Source organism: Crocodylus siamensis, chromosome 13 (assembly GCF_052110815.1).
Source record: "Crocodylus siamensis isolate JL-2025a chromosome 13, ASM5211081v1, whole genome shotgun sequence".
NCBI lineage: Eukaryota > Metazoa > Chordata > Crocodylia > Crocodylidae > Crocodylus > Crocodylus siamensis.
In genome coordinates, this window is record NC_143407.1 from 4,290,288 (window position 1) to 4,311,832 (window position 21,545).

General features: G+C 47.3%; 2 protein-coding genes across 4 annotated transcripts; both read right to left on the bottom strand.

The window, feature by feature from the left end:
* Nucleotides 1-724: 724 nt before the first annotated feature.
* RHEX (regulator of hemoglobinization and erythroid cell expansion) lies at nt 725-11,025 on the bottom strand. Of its 3 annotated transcripts, none has more exons than XM_090025724.1 (8): nt 10,948-11,025; nt 8,522-8,601; nt 7,812-7,879; nt 7,197-7,265; nt 6,266-6,363; nt 3,331-3,444; nt 2,315-2,376; nt 725-1,377 (listed from the first exon to the last, which is right to left on the bottom strand). In XM_090025724.1, the coding sequence occupies exons 4-8, from the start codon at nt 7,205-7,207 to the stop codon at nt 1,171-1,173; spliced, it is 492 nt and encodes a 163-aa protein (XP_089881850.1). In that variant the 5' UTR covers nt 7,208-7,265; nt 7,812-7,879; nt 8,522-8,601; nt 10,948-11,025; the 3' UTR covers nt 725-1,170. The 3 variants fall into 3 exon arrangements, with proteins under 3 accessions (XP_089881850.1, XP_089881851.1, XP_089881849.1); XM_090025725.1 differs by lacking the exon at nt 10,948-11,025 and adding an exon at nt 9,068-9,151; XM_090025723.1 differs by lacking the exon at nt 10,948-11,025 and having other exon boundaries at nt 8,522-9,174.
* Nucleotides 11,026-17,187: 6,162 nt separating this feature from the next.
* On the bottom strand, nt 17,188-20,656 carry LOC149853707 (CMRF35-like molecule 6). Its single transcript, XM_090025251.1, has 4 exons — nt 20,303-20,656; nt 19,352-19,409; nt 18,915-19,018; nt 17,188-18,089 (listed from the first exon to the last, which is right to left on the bottom strand). The coding sequence occupies exons 1-4, from the start codon at nt 20,643-20,645 to the stop codon at nt 17,974-17,976; spliced, it is 621 nt and encodes a 206-aa protein (XP_089881377.1). The 5' UTR covers nt 20,646-20,656; the 3' UTR covers nt 17,188-17,973.
* Nucleotides 20,657-21,545: the final 889 nt, after the last annotated feature.

The window sequence follows — 21,545 nt, forward strand, 5'->3', positions numbered from 1 at the left end:
AACAGACGTGCTTCTGCAGATTCAAGTGTTGGTTGAAGCCCGTGTCTTGATTGTTAAAGAGCTCCTGCAAAAATCAGTCAGTCTTCAGACCGGAAGCAGGGGACTGAAGCAGACTGACCAGTGGCCTGATCGAGGCCGGTAGTTGCTATATTCCTTTGTAGTGGTGCACACCCTGACCTCCTTTCACCATCTGTGCTGATAGTTATGACATAAGGTGGGGAGGGAAATTCCCAGCAGGTTGCCTGCCTCCAGTGCCAGCGACTGTGCTCAAGCAATTAATACCCCTAGGGAGCCCTGGGCTCTGACAGGACTCCAGTTAGCACTGCAGGTGGGGAAGAAGCTTATACAGCAGATCCCACCTATTCTCCAATGGATACTTGGTCCCCACAACCCCAACCTGCTCAGTGCCGCCGAAGCCTCCCGCCACTATTTGCACACATCTAATGAGTTCTGCCTGGGAACTGGCCCCAGCTACTAAGGCAGCTAAACAGAGGGCTACATAATCATGAGCAAATCAGATGAAGACACAGCTTTCTGTCCTCGAGGAGGGGATGCCCAGACCACTCAGAGGGGAGCCCCTGTCCTCTGGCCCAGCTCGACTGCCTGCAGAACTGCACGGTGAGCTTCCTCTCAGTAGTCAAGGGCTTTCAAAAGTTAAAGGAAAGAAGGAAAACAGTCAGCCCTTCCCAAATAGAAAGGGCAAAGCAGGTTTGGGAAATGGATGTCAAAGGGTTTTATTATGGGTGTGTAAGTCAAGGGAGCGCTTCAGCTCCTTTGGCTTCTCTTCTCTGAGGCTGGATTGATGCTTGATTACAAGCACTGGGGTCTTATCAGCTCCTTCCCTTGTGTGAGAACAAGGGGCATTCAAGGAAACTGAAAAGTGCATCCAAGGCTGAGGGAAGGCATGCTTGCTCTTCCATACAGCATTCAGAGCTGGTGACACTCATTCTTGCATTGTATTGGCGGCCCCAAGCTTAGCAAGTGCAGGAAAGAAAAAGATACCATGCATGGTCACAGGAGGCAGGGTAAGGAAGATAAGTCTTCCTGCTTCCATGCTTGGCAGGCACTGCATTGCAGTGTGGAGGAAAATAGCTCTATGAACAGATGTGGAGGTGCCACTGAGGCAGCTGAGAGGGGCTTGGCCCCTGTAGAGCGTGGCCAGCTGCATTATCACAGCTTCACTTCAGTGTATTCGATTGATTTGGAGGTTGTAGGGCTCGAGCAGACCCAGAAATCCACTTTCTGCTTTTTGGGATCCACATTGACGTAATCTGTCGCTGTCTTCACGTTCTCGTAGTCCCCGCTAGAGCCCGTGCCACGTCCTGTGGCTGCAAAGAGGAGGGTGGTGTAATTGACGCCTTCCTGTGACGTTGGGCCCTGAAGCATGGGGAACAGAAGCCAGAACAGATTTCAGCCAAGCCTTGGGGCCCAGCAGATCATTACACTCCACACGCCCTGTGGGTCACCGTCCCCATCCTGCTGGCACATGCAGGCAGATGCGCGCACTGCCGGCGACAACAGTTATTCTGGTCCCAGAGATGTGGTTATGAGATTAGGGAGATTACGCAGCAAATGTGCTCAGGATTTTGCCGCCATCGACGTTAGATTTCAAATCAGCCAGGGCAAATGTCAGCATGCCAGGCAGCCCTGGGATCACAGTACCTCCTTTCCACTCTGTTGCATTTTGTGCTTACAGGGACACCAGCACAAATCCGCCCCAAAACACACACAGACAATGGACCCACCTCACAAGCCTACCCCACAATGCAGGGGCTGGGTGTGTTCCCATAAACAGCCTCCACCTCAGCCCCCCCCCAGTCTCTGCCCTACACTAGGATCACAAAGGTCTCGTTCACCAGGAAGCTCTTGGTAGCCCACACACCATTGTAAGAAAGCCAGTGTCCTGGTGGGGACCCCTGGCAAAGTCACCACAAGCAGGATAGCCAAAAAACCCTCCCGGGACATTTAATTTGACCTCCCCCCTCATTTTGCTGCATCATCCTTTGCAGTACTCCTGTGACCATTTTGCCTAGCTTTCCTTCAGGTAACTGCACCGGTGACAATGCCTCCATCTCCCTCGGGAGTCCCTTAGCTGTGTAGAAGCTGTGAGGTGGCTCGAAACCTTCTTGCTTACTCGAGGCCAGAGGAGTTCCCACTTAGCCATGAAATAAGCAGTCACATTTCCAGGAGAGCTGGAGTGCAGAGATTTCGGAAAACCCTGGCTTTTGTGCCAGAAGGATCTAGCCCTGATCGGCCCTTGGGAATTGCATCTCAAATAATAATATACAAATACAAGGTAATGCCGTTCCATTACCTGCCTGGCGGGGGGACTGCTGTCTGAGTCCTCGGATGTTTCTGAGGAGGTTTCACTGTCATCTTAAGCAAGAAAAAGATTTCAAGATTTTTATCTCTGCCATCACTGAAGGGGGAAAGTAACCAGAGGAGGGGAAGCAGGGTTAGCAGTGGACAGATAAGGATCTCTCTTCTAGAGGGCTTATCTCTGCATCAGTGTCACAGCACATCAAGCTGCAGTCTGAGCACTCGGTTCCCTTGCCTTTCGTGGGTGCCTGTCAGACAGCTCATACGAGTCCCAGATGGGGCTCGCGGGCGGTATCTTTTATCTGCTGACAAAATGTTTACACTGGAGACAGCTTTTCCATCCTCAGTCACTGGCCCCTCACCCCACCCCACTGCAGCACACCAGGGTCATGGTCATACAGCGTCACTACTGATCGGCCAAAATCAGTGTCAGATGTTGTGGGCTCCCAGCAATCGCATGAAGATGGAAACCATGGAAAGCACCATCCCGCCCCACTTCCCCCCCCACCCCTCTCTGGATCCACCTGTGTGAGGGAGCAAACAGCAAAGACCTCACCTGGAAAACAGAAAGGGGTGGGGAGAGCGGCGCAGGCTGGGAACGTACGGTGTCTAGTTGTATAGGTCATTTTCTCCCTTCGTGCATCCAGAGTGCATTTGCTGCTGCCCAGGTCTACTGCTACCATGTAAAGAAAAGCCCATCCCTGGGAACGAGGATGAGAGCCGAGCTTGGGAGACGGGGGTTAAGAAAGCCACTACACTGCATAGTGAATAAAAGATATTTTTTTCCTTCAGGTCAATTCAGGGCTGCAGCTGGCACCATCATTCCCCTTTGGAGAGGCACAAATCTCCTCTTTCCTGGAAACCCACCTGCAGGCACAGGTATTCATGGCCAGGTGTCCAGCTGGTAAAAGCTGGTCAAGTCTACCACGGCCTTTGAGATGACATGGATTTACGACCACTAGGGATCCGGCTTTAAGACCCATCTGCTTGGCCCCACTAGTCCAATCTTACCCTCATAGGTTACTCTTGGCGCATCCCCTGCTGCTGCCGGAGGTGTTTGGAGTGGCTCTTGCTTTGCTTCTGTGCTGCCACTGCTCCTTGCCTCATTGTGACAGGAGTGCTTGTCTGAAAGGAAACGACAGATTTGCTCATTCTCAGCCAGTCCAGGATACCAATGACAAGGACTAACTGGTTTCACAGGCCCTGGGCTGCAGGGCAGGAGCAGATCACGAGGCCAGGACAATGACAGGTGCCCTGAGCTGTGGTGCAGCAATACACAAGGGTGTTTTGGAGCTTTTCAGGTTGCTGCCACTTCAAAGGGCATTTCGGAGGGCTGAACCAGAATCCCATATACATGTTTCTAATGTGGCTGATAACTGGCAGCCACTGATTACAAGTGGGAAAAATACCAGCTCTGGGTAAAGCAAGGCATGTAGCAGCCAGATGCTGGGAAAGCTCCTCTTCTCACCCCCATTTCTACCAAGGCAGACCAGGTTTTTTGGGTGCATCTGATATCTTTTATTGGACCAACTTAAATAGTTGGAAAAAAAAATTTTCTTAGCAAGCTTTTGGGTTCAGAAAGCTGTGATATACAGCCAAGCCCTCAGATCCCACCAAGTTTGCACCAAGGAGAGCAATCAGGATTGCCACCTTGCCAGTCTTAAAACGGCTTTCACTCATCAACACACTCCTCCGGAGAGATTGAAAGAGCCACTCAGATACTACCTGAAGAACTGCTGCAGTACGGAAGAAAAACCTTCATGAATTGCACACCGATGGTTATGACATATCACCCCTCCCTCGAACCCATAAGGAAAATCCTCAAACAGCTGCAACCCACACTAGAAGGAGACCCTGTTCTTAAAGAGATCTTCCCAAAACCGCCCATCCTAGCCTTCAATCAAGCACCGAACCTTGCTAACCTCATCACCAGAAGCAAACTTCCTACGGCCCAGAACACACGGAATGGATCCAGACCGTGCTATGACAAGAAATGCAAAACCTGACAACGTAATTACTACACCCTCCAACAGAGCCATCAGCCTTCCTGGATCTTACAGCTGCACCTCCATAAATGTAATATATCTCATCCAATGCACCAACTGCCCTGATGGAAAATATGTAGGAGAGACCAAACAACAACTGCGTGCCAGAATGAACACAGACCGGAAGTCTGTCAAAGACAAGAATACCCCCATTACCTCTGGGGGCGCATTTCTCACAAGAAAACCGCTCTCTCTCCAACCTCTCACTTCCGATCCTCAAAGGGAACTTACAAAACACTTCTCAGAGACGAGCCTATGAACTCCACTTCATCCACCTCCTGGATATTAAAATCATGGACTAAATATAGACGTTGGATTTATAGCACATTATAACCTGCCTGACATCTGACTCCCCAGGTACCTCTCCACTATTTAACTGCTACATTCATCCCCCTTTTCTCTCCCCCTTCACTCCCCCAGCCTGTCTTTCACCCACTGGCTCCTCAATTTACATCTTCACTGACTGCCTGTCTTGCATGCAGACCAGCCTCTGGCTTCTTTACTATGCCTTCCATCCACGAAGAGCACACACCAACTGCAGAGGCTTCCTCAGCCTGACAAAGGGTTTTTAAACCCGAAAGCTTGCTAAGAAATTTTTTTTCTATTTAAGTTGGTCTAATAAAAGATATCAGATTCACCTAAAGAACCTTGTCTGCCTATGTCCTTAGACCAACATGGCTATAACCTACACCCCATTTCTACCAATACATTTCACCCGTAACCCATACATCCCTTGCTGTTACAGCCTTGCGACTCCCACTCAGCTCTGCCGATGCTCTTCAGCCCTGAACAATGGCACTGGCCAGTTCTTTTGGTGCTGAGGCATCCACACACAGCCCTGCAAATTCACCCCACTCCTGGTCTGCAACACCCTTTGTTTTGCCCACTCTGGAATGGTCTCATACAGTTCCATGAATGCATCAGAGCCCGGGCCCTAGACTGGGTCTTTTATTCCACTCCTGGGCCCCTCCAGAGCAGAAATGGTCACTTGCATTAATCCACATAGTCAAACTTGGGTGAAACTGTTTTCTTAATTATTTTTTAGATGCACACTCGTCCCCAGAAAAATGACTGAAATGACTCCCAGGCCTCTTGTGGTGAAGAGCCAATGGGTTAAAGCATTGTGCATCTAGTAATAATTAACCGGGAGAGCAGATCATGATGTGCCACATTCAAAGCTGGCCCACATGTTTTGCATGTAATGTTTTCCCGCTGAAGGACACCATTTCATGAAAATCAGCCCTTTGCAGAGTGAAATGCTCATTTTGTCTGAAAGGTTTTCAGTGAGAACAGTTGAAAAATTAAATGCCTTGTTTCTTAAGCAACAGTTCAAAACCAAACAGCGCTTTCTGGCTTAGAAAATGTCTATTTAAAACAACAAAAAAGGAAGTGTTGTTTTTACTGTCCAAATGTTGAAATATTAACATTTCTGGTCAAAGAGAAACTCTAGTTTTCAAGCATAGGCAGCAGTAGTTATTAAAGGCATCTCATTCTGGCCCTGGAGGTGCTGGTCTGAGACTGCTCCAGATTCATGCCAAAAGTCAGTGCTAGTTAATCCAACTGTCTACGGGTCCTCGGGCATTCAGATGAGGGAGTCACGGGTGGGTGGTCACGATGCTAGTCACATCACTCCCTTGGAGTGACGCTGGCTACAGAACACAACTTAACCACACTCCAGCCAGAAGGGCTGCTAGGCTGGAGAAGACCTTTGATAAACACTAGCTACGTGACTAGGCCATGTTTGTCTACCAGTGGATAGGAACAAATCCCCATCCTCTCTCCTGAAGTGCTTGGTGTTTCCTGTACCTGTAACAGAACTAACCTGGAATTCAACAGCTTGTTACCTCTGACACGCCAAACTTCATCCCGTTAACACAGAAATCAGGAAAGGAGTAAATTACCTATTTTTCTGCTGAGCATGATGTAGAAGCCAATCAAAGGAAGTATATAGAAGATAAAGGTCACGCCTGAGATTGCGATGCTTTGCCACCAGACAGTACTGAAGGAGAGAAAACCAATTAGACAGCGTTAGATTGCTCACATTCTGCCTGGCCTACAGACTAGAAGACATTTTAAGGAGCCTCGTCCAAAGATTTTGGCCAAGGTTTTCTAAAGCAATGACAGTGATTTGGGCGCCGCACTTCCGCGTGTCCGACTTCAGATAAATTAAAGGAGTCCAATTTCCCTGGTGGGAAGGTGCCTTCTGAAAGACCAGCCTTCCTCGGACATAAGGAAGGTGCCTTAAAAAATAAGGAGAGATGAGACCCAGACCTAGCTCTGGTCCCTGGGAAAGGGAAATCCTAGGTTTGTATTTAAAATCCAAAATCCAGTCCCGTCGTTTTCAACCTATCAATACTCGAGGCACCCCCAATAGATTTGAGGCACCCTTTCATATTCGAGGCATCTCTCAGAGAATGGCAGCTCTAAATTTACACTTTTTTTTTTACACTAAAGAAGAGATAAATTCTTCTGTTGCACAAAACAGACCACGCCTGGTTAGAATGGCTTTAACACTATACAGATTCCTAATTGAAATCTCTGGGTTAGCCTGTGAATCATGTTTGCACACCTAACAGTGCTCATGTTGTGTGACACCCTCCGGCATCCCTGAAAGGATTTCAGGACATCCTACAGTGTCCTGGTTGAGAATCACTAACCTGGTCCCTAAAGAGGTGGTTATAGAGGAAGAGGCTCAAGCCACTCATCTCTGAAAATATATCCCTGCAGCTCCCAACAATGGGAGTTTCTCTTACTACATGCAGTGAAAAAGGCCCCAGCTCCAAGGCAAGGATGGGGGCAAGGGAGGAAAGAGCTGCTTTATTGGGCACCTACCAATCTGACATCTTCCCAGCAGGTGGTCTGGACAGGGAATGCAGTACCTGGATAAGCCGTTGAGGGTTTCTGATGAGATCAAGAGGCAAACGATTAGTCCACTGGCTCCCCGGTCACCACCCAAAGAACCCGAGGGTGTAAAGCCCAGCAGAGTAGGAAGCAGCATACGCGAGGCTGAGTTAATCGAGAAAAGCCAGCGGTGGGTTCCCTAAAGTGTGTAGGCCCTCCCTCCCTCCCCCCAAACACCAATAAGATGAAGTAATAATACCTGGCACTTTAATACTGTGTTACAACTAGGGACATGCAAGAATAGGGAGGCTGAGTGATTTATCAAGCCACACAAGAGCTGAGAATGGAACCAGACCACTTGACACGCAGTCCCATGCTCGAATCGCCTGCTAACGATTCCTCCGGTGTGTCTTGGGCTCACTGTACACTCCTCTTAGCTTTTCATCCCATAGAAATGCTCAGAGTCAGAATGTTGTTGTTTACCCCAATACCAGACAATATCTCAAAGGGACCCCCAAAACTGCTAGTGGGAAAGGGGGCCATTAGTACCAAATACCGGCTTGATCCGTAGCAAAAAGAGCAGCAGTGCTTGCAAGTCTTCCTTACCATTCACCGACCCTCCTCCAGACTTGAGGTGCTGATGTTTCACCGCCAGCTGCAATTCAGAGACAGAACTAACGGGAGAGAAAATGCAATAATCTAAGCAGACTGATGCAACATAGTAAGCAATACAGCATAAGCTGCACTCATGTGAACAGAGAGCAAATGGACAAAAACGATATAGTGTGTACCAGGATCAGGGGAACACTCAGAGTTAGGATTCGATAAGGTAACTGTTACGGCAGATCTCGGCCACTGTACACGAGCAAAACTCCTCTGACTTACACCAAGCCAAGGATTGGATCCCTTTATGTATCTAAGCAGAAGGTAGGATGAAGGGGCAAGTAATCAGATTTCAAAGCCACAAAAGAAAGTATGATAAAATGAAAAAATTTAGGGCCTTCGTCCCATTTCTTTTCAGAGAGCTCCAAACAATATACGTCTACTGTATTTTGTAACAATCTCTTTTGTTGTTTGCCCATGTAATTAATTACCATATGCTTCTCCTTACCCCAGTTCACTTACTCGATATCTATGGCAGTCAATTACTTTATAACTAACAAAATTGTTGTAAGTGGAAAACCAGCCCTTTATTATATAAACCTATGGTGACAAGCGCCTAATAAAAACATGCCTTGGATAACGCGGTTCTGTAAATAATAGATGTCATTTCCCGCCACTCACCATTGACCTTTGTTAGACAGCTACCATCTCACCTTGTCTACTGAGTGGAGCCAGCACTGCAGCAGGTTTAAGTTTCTATAATGGATTCTCCTCACAGCACGTAACAAACGGTCTGTAAATGACGCAACACGCGTGAGAAAAGTGTTTCTTATCCAAGTTGTTTCAACTAAGAGCCCCTTTTCCACACAAAGCTCCCGTCTACTCTGCTGACCGTCAAATATGGTCCATCGCGCAGAAAAGAAACTTACTCTAGCAGCACTTTTGATTGCAAAGCAAGATGAGCGATTCACATGCATATGGTACGTTTCTCTGTCTCAACCAGAGAAGTTCTGGGCTCCCCTAGTTGGTCAGCTTCAGCAGGCATAAGCGTGTCCCGTAAGTAGTCAGTGCCTGTTAGTGCTTGCTCCGAATAGCGTGAATCAAGCCCGCCGTTATTTATCCATAGTAACGAATGATAATACCTAGCTCTCGCATGTTGCGTGACATCCACAGAGCTTAAAATAAAGCAAAGGTAGGCTGATGTCTCAATCGACGCCGATCAGCTAAACATCGAACACAGTCCTGCTGCCTTTACTCACCCGAGTAGTCCTCATTAGTACAAGCAAGTCTTATTGCCTTCACTGGGTCAAATGCGTGAGTCAGGTTTACGGGACTGGGTCTATAAATAACCCAGTGCTGCGCAAAGTTACAGTAAACAAAGTGAGCTTTCCTTCTGCTTATGCATTCAAGAATTTGTTGTGTGGTATGCAAATTGGTATTCCCAATTAAAATATAGCTCGTTTGGCTTTCTTGGCAGTCTTTGGGAATTGCACAGACTGCCCGTGCCTCGATGCACTGAGGTGCACTTTAAGGAATTCTTAAGGCTCTGGTTCAGGAAAGCACGCGCACGTGTAGTTTGCTAACTGCCCCCAACACTGAAAAACTGGCAAAATGTCGGGTGTTGTCAGAGCTGATGATATAAAGGGCTCTTCTACCCAGGCTAGTTTGCTTGGATGCAGTTTCATTTGCTTTCAGCCACACTTGGAAGCATTGTGATATCAAGCTACTGGATACAGACAGTCATATACATATATATTTGCTATTCATAATTATACATAAGCTTTTATTTAATTTAATAATTCTAAAATATTTATTAACAGATCGAAGCACGTCTACAACATTTAAGGTGCAGCACTGGAAGATTTTCCAGTTGTAGCCATTCGTTGTACGTAAGGAATCTGCATTCCTTACACTGTTATAAGCCCCTTCTACCACACTTAGATAGTTAAAATAGATAGTTACACAAGTGCAGCAGGCACATACTAAGAGGCGTACATGTACATGTGTACAATGCCATCTATAATTAAGCTTGGCCTTCACTGACACCTCTAAGCAATACTACAAATTCTGATAATGTTGACTCTGTTTATTTAACTAGGTTGATCCTACAGGCAAGTTGACCTCCTGAGGTCCCTCCCATCCAATCCTGTTTTCTATTATGAAACAATAATAATAATAATTATTATTATTGTTGTTGTTGTTGTTTTCCTCCTTTAGTCCCTTCCTATTTTTCTCTTTAAAATATGCATAAAAACCCCATAGTGACTCTAACAAAAATGATGCTGGAAGCAATTAAAGCCGTAAGCTTTTAAACTTAAATTTTAGGCACGTAAAAAAAAAAAGTCTGATTTCCAAAGCTGCTGAGCACTAGCAGCTACCACTAACTTCACTGGAATTTGTGGACAATCAGCATGTCTAAAAAGGGACTTGATAACCTAATGCAAAGTATCTGTGCCACAATTTGGCAAAACACTTGGGCCGGGCTTTTTGAAGAGAACTAAGTAAATTATGAGCCCAAATCACATTGAAATTTAGTGGCAAGTGGGAACATAAATTCCCTTAAGCGCCTTATAAAATATGCATACACACACACACCTGTGTGTGTGTGTGTGTGTGTGTGTATATAAATAAAATTTCCCCTGTGCTTTACTTACAAACACCACTCAAACTAATGAAATAAAAGCGCATAGCTACACGTGCGCTTTGCTGAAATGAGGCCTTCGGCTAGAAACTGCCGGCCATAATATTTAAGAGAATTCAAATGTACAACAAATAGCTACAAACCAAAAAATCTTTACGTGCTGCACCTTAAATGTTGTCAAGGTGCTTTGAGCTGTTGACAAACATTTTTAAATAATTACATTAAATAAAAGTTTATGTATAATGACAAATGGCAAATATCTACATACAGTATATGACTGTCTATGTCCAGTACTTCCATATCACAATTGTCAGAGGTCTTAGAAATACCAGCGATAGATAGCTCAAATCGACTGATCAAAGGAATTCCACCCCAGCCACAATTAGAGTCAAGTATTTTGTTGCAAGAATAGAATTTCCAAGTGTCACTCAACTAAACGGGTTTCAAGAAGTCCATTCACCTTCCCTCTAGGTCCGCCTTTCATGAAATTATTCTTACCTTAAGAGATAGGCAACCGTCAGGCTAAAAGTCCATTTCTTCCTGGATTCCCCACCCCCACCTCGGTGTTGAACTGATATGTCTCCCCACAAATATCTTCTTCAATTAGCTGTCATTCTCAAATAGCTCATTTCCTATTGCAGCTCAAGAGATGCTACATAACTGATAGCAATCTGAAAAATGAGTCGGTATAAAAGGAAATTGCAAATTAAGACCCAAGTCCAAAAATCAGTAGCAGGCAGCTTCTTTGTTTACATAGCAATGCTTAGCTAGAAGAGATTGTAGCGATACATGCACTTAAATACATATTTTTGAAGATATTTTAAAGATAACAGTAAACAAGATAAGTACATGTGATATCAGTATCTTATTGAGTAACTTCTCCCCACGCTTCCCTTCCCACCAGCATATTAATACCATAAAGACTTTACTCCTCTGAGTAGCCCTCGCTCAAGCACAAAGCCTGACTGGAAGCAAAGAGCTAATATTACTATTGTCCACTGAACGTAGGAATCTAAAGCTACAGGCCTAATCCAAAGTCCACTGAAATCACTGGACAGACTCCACTGACTTCAGCAGACCTTGGAGATGGCTTCCCAGCCCCAGTTAGGCACAGCACTCAAGCATGGGCTTAGAGTTAAGCATGGCCTCGACCTAGGACCTGTATGAACAGCTAGAGTCGATTCCTGCTTTTAACAACAACCTCTTTGGTTTCGATATCATACATGCTGCCCTGGCCCTTTGAAAACTGCGGGTGGATCTACTGGGGGGGTTTTTTTCATTAGAATTCAAGGCCGGAGGTACCTTCCTTGTCTTGCAATAGTTCCAAGCGACTAAGAGATTGTAGGCCTGGCATAGCCTAGATTGCAAAGGCGCAATGCTGGACTGCTCTAAGGGCGTAACAATGACACCAGCATCTGCAGCGTCACTCAGAGACAGCCAAGTTAGCATTACGAGAGCTAGCGCAGGGGCCAGAAGCAGTCTTTGTCACAGAAACCTGCCATTCCGCCCGGGCTTGTTTACTCTGCTTCTCAGCAAGGTAAACTGCTTCATGCCGAGCTACTGGTACCCAGGCTGGCTGGTTTAACGCTAGCCTTGGCACGTCTACACTACATTGCAGCCATTCCTGCGGCTGCTGTTTACATGTGCCTGAGCTAACGTGTTAGAGAGGTTGAGTATAGAAACGGGAGCATAGACTTTAACCCAGGTTAAACTGGTTAAAGCCCGGGCTCTTCTGGATTTAACGTGACCATATTAAATCATGCTAAAGGCAGCGGGCTGAACGCACACCAGACTCCTAAAAACTGTTTGTCAGAGGATATGAGCTACCTCCCCACCCCCACAACACACCTTTTGCCCCAGGTTAGGCAGATACCATGGAAGTGAACCTTATTTAACTGAGTGGCAAGTGGTCATTATTCTGCCTGTTGGTTCCTTGGTTCTTGTTAATATCTATTAACTTCTAAAGCCTGAATAAATGGCAGGAAGAAGAGCTCTTTTGTAACCCTTTCCCTATGCCTTCTCCTTCACTTCAGGGCTGAGAGGACAATGGCCCAATTGTGCTTTTGTCCAGACTAGGATATAGATATAGAATAGAATAGATTGGCAAACAGATACTAATCAACCTGTTCCAAAAGGCAACATAGACTTTAATGCGCACGAAGCTGCTCACGGCTCTGGAGCGATGGAAGGCTTATATGGTGCATAACCAAAGTACTGACCTTCTCCCAGGAACTCGTGGTCCACATCCCTGGGTCCTCCAAGGTCACCTCTAACAAAAACCAGGCAGAGCAAAGTCTTGTGTTTCTAGGGTCAAAACCAAAAAACCATTGCTGGGAACTATTTTCAACCTACCACAAAGGAGGAATCAAAGCGGTCTTCCTTTCCTCAAAGCAGGTCACCCCTAGAGACCATGTTCTGGACATATAGAGGGATCTCAGTGGGTGGGAATGGAAAATGTCCCTGGTGTCACTTTGCTGTTACTGACAGATACAATCTCCCCTCCCACCAGTTTGGGCTCTCATGCTTTTTTTGTATTTTCCTGTATCTTATCTCATTTGCAGATTTTGTCACAACCATTACTAGCCCAGCCTCTTCTCAGTCAATAGCTGCCCACACACATGGACTAAGTCACCTTCATTAGCCTACAGCCAAGGGTCCCATTCTCTGGAGACAAGCTGAGAGATGTGAAGGAGGAGAAAAGGGGTAGAGGGCATGGAGTGGGAGAAGCAGGAGAAATTTCAATAGCAGAATAAAGGAGTAGAGCACAGAGAAGATGAGCAGAGTAGGGTGAGTGGCAGTAAATCTGCACAGCTGAACGGTTGTGGGGGAAGAAGCAATTTTTTTAGACAAAGAATGACAACCAAAAGTGGAGACTGGGAGGCTCAGGAGATGGGTAGGTCAGGAAAACGAATGGTCAGACATGAGATCAGACATCACACAATGATGATTGTAGACTATTATTGCTTATGGAAGTAACATTTGGGCACGCCGACTGGGGGATGTACATGCACCAGGTAAAGAAGAATCTATGCTCTGAAGAAATGCAGATCTAAGCAGATAAGGAAAGAGTAGGAGAAAGGAAGGGTTATTGTCATCTTTTTCCAGTGGGGAAACCAAGGCCCAGAGAGGAAGAGACCCAGCTGTCGCACCGCCTCGGGTAGACCCCGGACCTCCTGAGCCCCAGTTTAGTGGTTTGTTCCAAGGCCATGTGTCACTAAATCCTCCTTCCTCTCTAATGAGCTTGAAATATAAAGGTACTGGAAAATAAAAAGTTAAAAATCAAGCAACAGTAGGGCTCACAGGAAAACTCATTTTCCACCCCACCGGAACTCTGCACGTTTCAACACCATCCCAAATATCAAACCTTTCATAGAAAGAGACATTTCAATTTGAAATGTCAATTCAGAAAATTCATTTGAATTGACAGACTGAATTGAAATGACTCATTCCAAGTTGTAACCTCAAACTGAAACAAACATTTCCATTCAGCTTTTCCACAGAGCAAATACAAATAAATACTTGGTGTCTCGGCATGGCGTCCTCAGGGGTGGCCATGACCTCAGGACTCTGTGATCGTGCCTGCTTCGTCCTGTGGGCACCTTCTAGTCTTTCCTGCCACTTCTTGTTGGTTGAAATAATAAGCTCGGAGGCTGCCCATGAGTTTGTGTAGTCACGGTCCTGCTGAACCCCACCAGACCCTGATAATTTTGGATCCTTTGCTGGGTCTTGCTCAACGTCAGTGCCTCCCAAGACACCCTAAGCCTTACGGGCTAGATGTGTGGCTCCAAAACCGCCCCTTTTCCACGCCCCATGCCTCACAGATTGTATTTAAACATTGTCTCTTTTGATGAGGCTGCAGTCTAGTTCGGCCTCCTGTCATCACTGGGCCCTTGGCCCTCATAGTGGCGTCCTCTGGCGCTGGGGACTCTTTGCCCCCTGTAGCAGTGTCCTACGGTGCTAGGGTCCCTGCAGCCCTGTCTCCGTTCCCTCTCCGGCACTGGGGTCCCTGCAGCCCTGTTGCCGTGCCCTCGCTGGCACTGGGCTCACTGCAGCCCTAATGAGGCCTCCTCCTCCCCAGATAGCCTCATCCCAGGCCCCCGGATCAAATAACAATGTAAATACAAGCCCCCGGGCTATAACGTAACAACAGCAACACTGTGGGAGTCACACTCTGCCCCTTTAAGGAGGCTAGCTTCTCTCTCAGCAGTGTGTGCCTCCTAGCCCCAGATACTTCAGGAGCTCCTACAACCCATGAGTCTTACCAGCAGCCCCACAGGCAACCATGCATCTCTGAATAGCGTTTCTGCAAGAGCGCCTTCCCCCTGGCTACGGCCAGAGAACTCAACCCCTACCAGCCCCAGCCCCGGGGCTTATATGTGCCCAAGGCCCCCCGTTTCCTTCTGGTCAGCTGACTGGGCGCAGGTGCCAGCTAATACCCTGGTTAACCGTGCAGCTGTGGAGCCCGCCTAGCTCTCCGGGCTCCTTAGCTCAGCTGTCTCTGCTCTTGAAGGAGCAGGCACACTTTAGTGCCCTGCGACACTCGGTCATAAGTATTTTCCTCTACAAAGTTTCGGTTTTCACCCTGTTTTTTCTGAGGGGAGAAATCTGTCAGCTGTGAAATTTCAAGCAGCCGTAACAAATAGTGACCACAAGCCGTTACTGTCTGTTGGCTGCGTGGGGGTCCACGTGGAAAAAAAATTAGTGAGTCACTAGTACAAAACCCCCTATGGAAGACTGGCTGGCAAAAGGACCAGGGCCTGACTGACCCACACACCCTTCCCACCCGAAGCCGGAGCTGAGGGGCTGCGCCACGTCGCTTTCCGGTGCCCCTGCCTCGTGCCGAGGACAGCGGTACTCAGAGAAGTTGGCCTGAAGTCCCCTAGTTAGAGCTTTATTTCTTATACTGGCTCTGCAGAGAGGTTCCTTCTTTCTGGGGAGAGGTGGGAGAGGACTCTTTGCAGCTGAAGATCAGACCACCGATTAAAAACAAAAAAGAAGTACTGTACCAGGGTAACGACAACAGGAAGTGGCTGCTGCTCAGACATCCTGAACGCTGACAGAAGGCGGCCTCGCAGAAGAGCAGCCCCAGAGAGACCCTGAACCCTCAGCCTTCCCTGGTGCTGCTCCTGCCACAACCTGCACCTCCCCGAAGAGAGAGCAGGAGAGGCTTGATCAACAGCTCGACCATCTTGCTGAGTTCAAACCCTGTCTTGTCACATCTGTCTTACTCCAGCGAATTAAGGACCATCCCATGGTCCCCTTTCTGCCAGCTAAACTCACGTACAGACAGGAGATTCAGCCTGCCTAGGGATCCATTTCATTAGTCTATGTATTCCAGCAGTATTAGTGGCCTCAGGCAACACTGACTTGTTTTAGTCTCCTAATCGAGGGGTCACGCTCCATCAAATCAAAACCCGGACAGAAGTCTCGATATATGACGTCAACACTGTTACTTTTTTCAACCTCATCAACAATGAGATTGCGCCCGTTTGATAAGATCGGTTTCCCACAGACATATGTTGATTGGCATTAATTCGCTCTTGACTGGTTGAGTCCCGCATTAGTCATTCCATTATTTTGCCTGAAGGCAATACCAGGTAAACTGACCTCTAATTACGCAGGTGACCCGACTTTCTCTCTGTAAACACTGACACAGTGCTTGCTGTTTGCCAAGCCTCTGGAACCTCTCCGAGTTTTGAGACTTACTGAAAATAAATTTTAATAGTTCTGTTAAAACTTTGGGCTGCAAGATATCCACAACTGTTGATTGTACGATGTCTAACCTGAGTCGCTGCTTTCTAACATCTGCCTGAGTTACTGGCGGAACGGACATCGTGAAAGTGGCCTCTAAACAGAAATATTCACTGAACACTCCTTTTTTGCTGCTCTTAACCGTTTTGCCATTCCTATTTAAGAGCAGAATGAAACAGTGTTAGGAATCTTTTGTTCTGAACATAATTAAACCCCACCCCGCTAAGAAAAAGCCCACACAGCTTTTTATCCTTAATTTGCTAGCCGCAGATTTCCCCATGTATCCTTCTGTTTCCCCTACCGATTTTTGACTGTTTTTAGCTTCTAAAGTATATTCATTACTGTCAGCTTTTTCTCTATTCCATTTGTTTTACACGGATGCATTCTTCCTTGTTGCTTTCCCTTCCTCTGTAACCCAGGATGTTTTTTGTTGTTGTTTTTTAAACGGGTGTGGGGTTTTTTTACATTGAATTATTCATGTAGGGCAGCTGGTCTGGAAAAGGGTACTATTTTCTGCTCCAGGTAGCAAGCAGCTCTACTAGTATGAGTAACTGCTACTTGCAAGCAGAGGTTTCAGGTCCAAAGTGTTCACAAACTCGTGAGCAGAACATCAGCATTCATGCTCCAAACTCCACGCCCAAATCCCAGGCACTTATGCACCACAGAATATCCTTGCAATACCCTTTTCAAACTGCATTCAGTTGGTACCCAGCACAGGCCAGCAGGGACCCTCTCAGGGCTCCTTTTGGGTGATCACTGTGGAGAAAGCTGGAGGCCCCCGTTCAGTGGCATTAACCAGTCACTCCTGCAGCTGGCACCTTCCCCCAGCAAACCCCAGCTCCTAAACCAGCCCGGATCCATGCACTTCCTTTGATGTCCACTGGTATTTTTGTGCCTACTGAGGACTTGGCCGTTATGTTTTACCATGAGAAAGTTGCCAAAAGCAAGAGACTAAGAGACCCTGCTGCACGAGAGATGCAGTGTCCCTGCTTTTATTGAGAAGGAAATCACTTCTTATCAAAGCTGCTTCAAATTATGCAACAGATCAGTGAGGCAGAGAAAAACAACTGTCCCGACACAGACACAGCCTGTTTCTCTTGCTTCTTGTGCAAAAAGGGATACTGAATTTACCCAGCAACTTCCAGTCTTCACAACTGTGGCCATAATACCTTTGTCACAGTCGGTGTCTTGAGGCAGGCAGTGGCAATACCTAGATGTCCACAGCTGTGCTGGTAAAAGGCCAGATTTCCAGGTGGCATTAGCCAGCATAACCCCACCGATTTAAATGACAACATACACTTGGAGGAGGACTTGGCCTCAACCCCATAAAAGCAGCCGGAAACATTTATACAGAAGTGAAACATTGAGCGACACAATGGAAAAAATCTGTCTCTGCTACAAGGTGATAGGGGTAACAGAGGAAGGGCCCTATAGGACACTCTTCCCCAGGGACTGACCACTATGCTTTCCACAGAGATCTCTGCTCCGAGTAGTCTGTCATCATGTAAACACAGTCAAGTATGACACTTTGCCATCGCTGGAACCTCCCAAGCCAAGATCTCAGGACACTTCAGGCATTCGGTACCACAGGCCCACAGTAGCTCTTCCATGAAGTAGGGAAAGCGACAACTCGCCCAATGTCACGCAATGAGCTTGTAGCAGCAGGAGGAATGGAGCCTAGATGCACCGACCCACAGCTGTTTGGTGTCACTCAAAGGCCATTTCTGCCCATCAAATGTGGGAGGCGAGAGCTGGGCACAGGGCACTGGAGTTTCAGGAGTGTGGGAACCGTGGCATATTCACATATATGGCAAAGTCGTCCTCCCTTTTGAGAGCTGGCCATATTATGTCACGTCTAAATATATTCCAGGCGAGGTGTTCCCGGGGGCCTTCATCAGCAGGAATAGAAAGGAATTGAGAGTTAGACAAACTTTTCATTTTAGCTTTTAAAAGACAGCTACCTGGATCGATTAGCATCTTCAGACTCTGGCCCTGCAATTGGAGGAACCAGGGTAATGTATACCAACCAGAGGATTCACCCAATGAGCACGTGCATTAGTGGAGCAGAGAGGCATGCTGCCTGCGTGAATCACTGGCTCCTGGGCAGCTTTGGGTCAGTTTGAAAACCCACATTAGACAGATGGGACAGTGCTACGATGGCGATGATGAACACTGGCAGACTGGATCAGCCTAAGTATTATACCACTCCCCTAATGAGACTGAAGGAATCGAGACAGGGCACTTAGGCACATGGAGAGAGACAGTGACTGAGGTACCCAATAGAAGCACCGTTAGAAATTAAAATAAAATACAGCTCTAATGGTGGTTTGCCCATATCTCAAATTATCAGAACCCACTGAGACAGAAGCCCCGTTTTAGGTGTGAAGCACAGACTGGATTAGAGTCACTGGGGGCATATTAGCAAAGGGACTCTACATTTTTGTGTGCTTATCTGTTTGGATGAGCCAATCCCCCTGCATGTCTACCTACAAATAGTCCTTTGTGCACATGAAACCTGCATTTGCAAGTCCTGGGAGCTGGCCTTGATGGCCCCTTCCAGTCTCATGCCCAGTGTATGGAGGCTTTGCTGGCACAATTAGGTGTCAACCCTGAACCGGAGTGTGAACCGGACCCAGTAAATTTGATTCCCTGAACAAAGGCCAGGGAACTGCAGCTTGTTACTTTGACTGTGGCAGGTACAGAGAGGGTCTTACCTTCATTCCTTCTCCGTTTCCAGTTCAGTCTCAGAATCCCCATCAAAAAGACAACTAAAACCAGGACCACCGTGGATATGGAAGCAGCGATGGCAAAGGTAGTGCTTGAGAAAATGCAAAGAAGAGGAGTGAATTGATATAGTGATGACCGTTCCTGGTAAGTCAGGTGTGGTGAGGGATCCGTAAGCTGGGGGAAGGTGCATATATAGACTGTGTGTGCGTGTGTGTATGGGGGGGGTGTGCACGCGCATGTGTGTGTGTGTGTGTGTGTGTTTGAGAGTGAGAGACAGAGAGAATATGGGTCCATAATTTGCATGACTAGGGGCTAAGAACATAGGAGGGTACATATGGAGGTCCTAATTCCATCTTTCCTTAGTCAAATAAAACCATTGACACACCTTCCCCAGATGCTGGTCAGGACCAAAATAGCTTCATACCTGCTCGCGGTTCTGGGTGTGACACCAGTGGATGAGCTGGGCTGACTGAGTGTTCCCTCTAGAAAGGCAAAGGCAAAGAAATAAGAATAAGGCCCAGGCACTTCAGCCAGCACCAGCCTGAGAGAGAGCAAGATGCTTAGTCAAGGTCATTCCATGGAGCAACAAGTCTGGGGGACATGATGGTTATTCTGGCCTTGCCCATCTGATTCAACAGGCAGGATATAAGAGAGGCGGGGAGAGAGGAGATGCACTGTTCGGCACATCTGGGAAGCAAACACAGAGGTTAAAAGATTCTTCTCTCCCATCCGGGCCTGTGCAGTGATGGCTACCTGAGCTGATACACTAGTCCATACTGGGTGACTTTACAGGGCTGCATGAGCATGTGTGGGGGGTTAGTGTCTGCTAATAATGTTTAAAATTGGGACTTAGGTGCTGGGGCTGCTGGTCCAACAGTTCTGGAGGCAGGAGCCCTCTCCTGTGCCTCCACTTCAGCACAGGTCAGCAAGCAGCAGCAAGACAAACTTTCCCTGTGCCCCAGCTCCCTCCAAGACTTTGAGCCAGATTGTTGTTCAGAGGTACCCAGGCGTGCAGGCAAAACCTGACTGAAGTTAGCAGCAGCCAGCTCAGCTGAAAGCCCCTCTGAATAATGTCACTGGAAACAGAGCCCAGCCCTGGGAACAGGGTCTTTTAGGTTTTTAGAGCAGAGTTCAGGGGCCTCGGGGCAAACAATAATCAGGCCCCAGGTGAGAGCAAGAGAGAATCTGATGCCTGTGCTGCCAAAATGTTTACTCCAGACGGATGGGAGCAGCCTAGAAAATATGAGAGCAATAAGCACCGTGAGAACCTAGACATACCGGGCTGCAGCCCAGCAGACAGACAACAGTGGAGCAGACCATACAGGGCCACCCCCAAGCAGACCCACCATTCAGCTATTGGCAGACAAATCCTTACCTGCGGAGATGCGTAACAAGATGTTCAGCAGCGTGACGCTGTCCTCTCCAGGCATCCGGATTCTGCACTCATATAGCCCCGTGTCATTCACTTGGAGTCCCTCCACTGTCAGAGCAAAAGTCCGATTTTCCCGGATCTCATGGACGACTGCTCTGCTGTGGTGCCCATCACTGGTATTCCCCAGGGATGCCAAGATGTTAAGACACCACAGCCCCTCATATCTGCACCACAGCTTCTCTGCAGCATCGTGCTCTGGGCTGTAGGGACACCGTAAGGCAACAGATCTTCCCACTTCTCCATGAACCTCCAATGCTCCTGCCAGAGCATGCAAACCTGCTGGCATAAAATAATCTCTATTTCAGTTGCATTCCAATCTAGGATATCCCAGTGCTTTTAAAGCATTTGGTAAGGCTTACATCCTCTTGAGAAGCAGGTCAGGCTTATTAGACCCATTTGCGAGATGAGGAACTGAGACACACAGAGGTTTATGGCCATATCTAAAGAGGTACTGAGTGCTTTCAGCTCCAAAAAGCACTTAGTATCTTGCAAAAGGCGTGCGGGCATTTGACAAGGCCAAGACAAAAGTCACTTGGAAAGTGTATGACAAGGGCAGGGGAAGAGCCCAGAGCTCCTGATCCTTAGTTCTGTGCGCTAATCACTTCTCTGTTCTGTCCCAGCTCCACCACACCCATCACTGCAGCAGCTGAACCGCAAAGCTAGCCTCTGCTCAAAAAAGAGGCAGAAAGCTAGAGCTGCTCAAACATTAGCTCTGACGGTACTAATTACAGTTCATCATAGATGTTTACTCACTCTGCTAAATTAAGAACTATCGCAGGTGCCTGGATTGTCACCACCACATAAACAGTAACACTGTGCAGTCATGGTGCAAAGAGTCACACGCTTGTCAGCAAACAGTAACAGTTCATTAACATTTCTCAATAAGCAGAGATTTCATCAATGACTAGCAAAGATCTGCTGGCCTGGCATTCACATTGTATCTGAGTTTGAGTTGCAAACCTGTTCCCTGAGCTTCTTAGATCTTGAGGAAATCCTGCCCACATCTGCTGTCTTAAGAGCATCGACTGCAGCAAGGACTTCCTTTTTGAGTGTTTGTATAGCAGCTGGCCCGGCAGAGATGCAATCCTTCCTTAGGGCCCCCAAGACACTGCTATAGTGGACATTTAACAGTAATTGTGGAACTAACAGTAGGAGGGAGCTGAAATGGGTCGTCCAGACTCGAAGA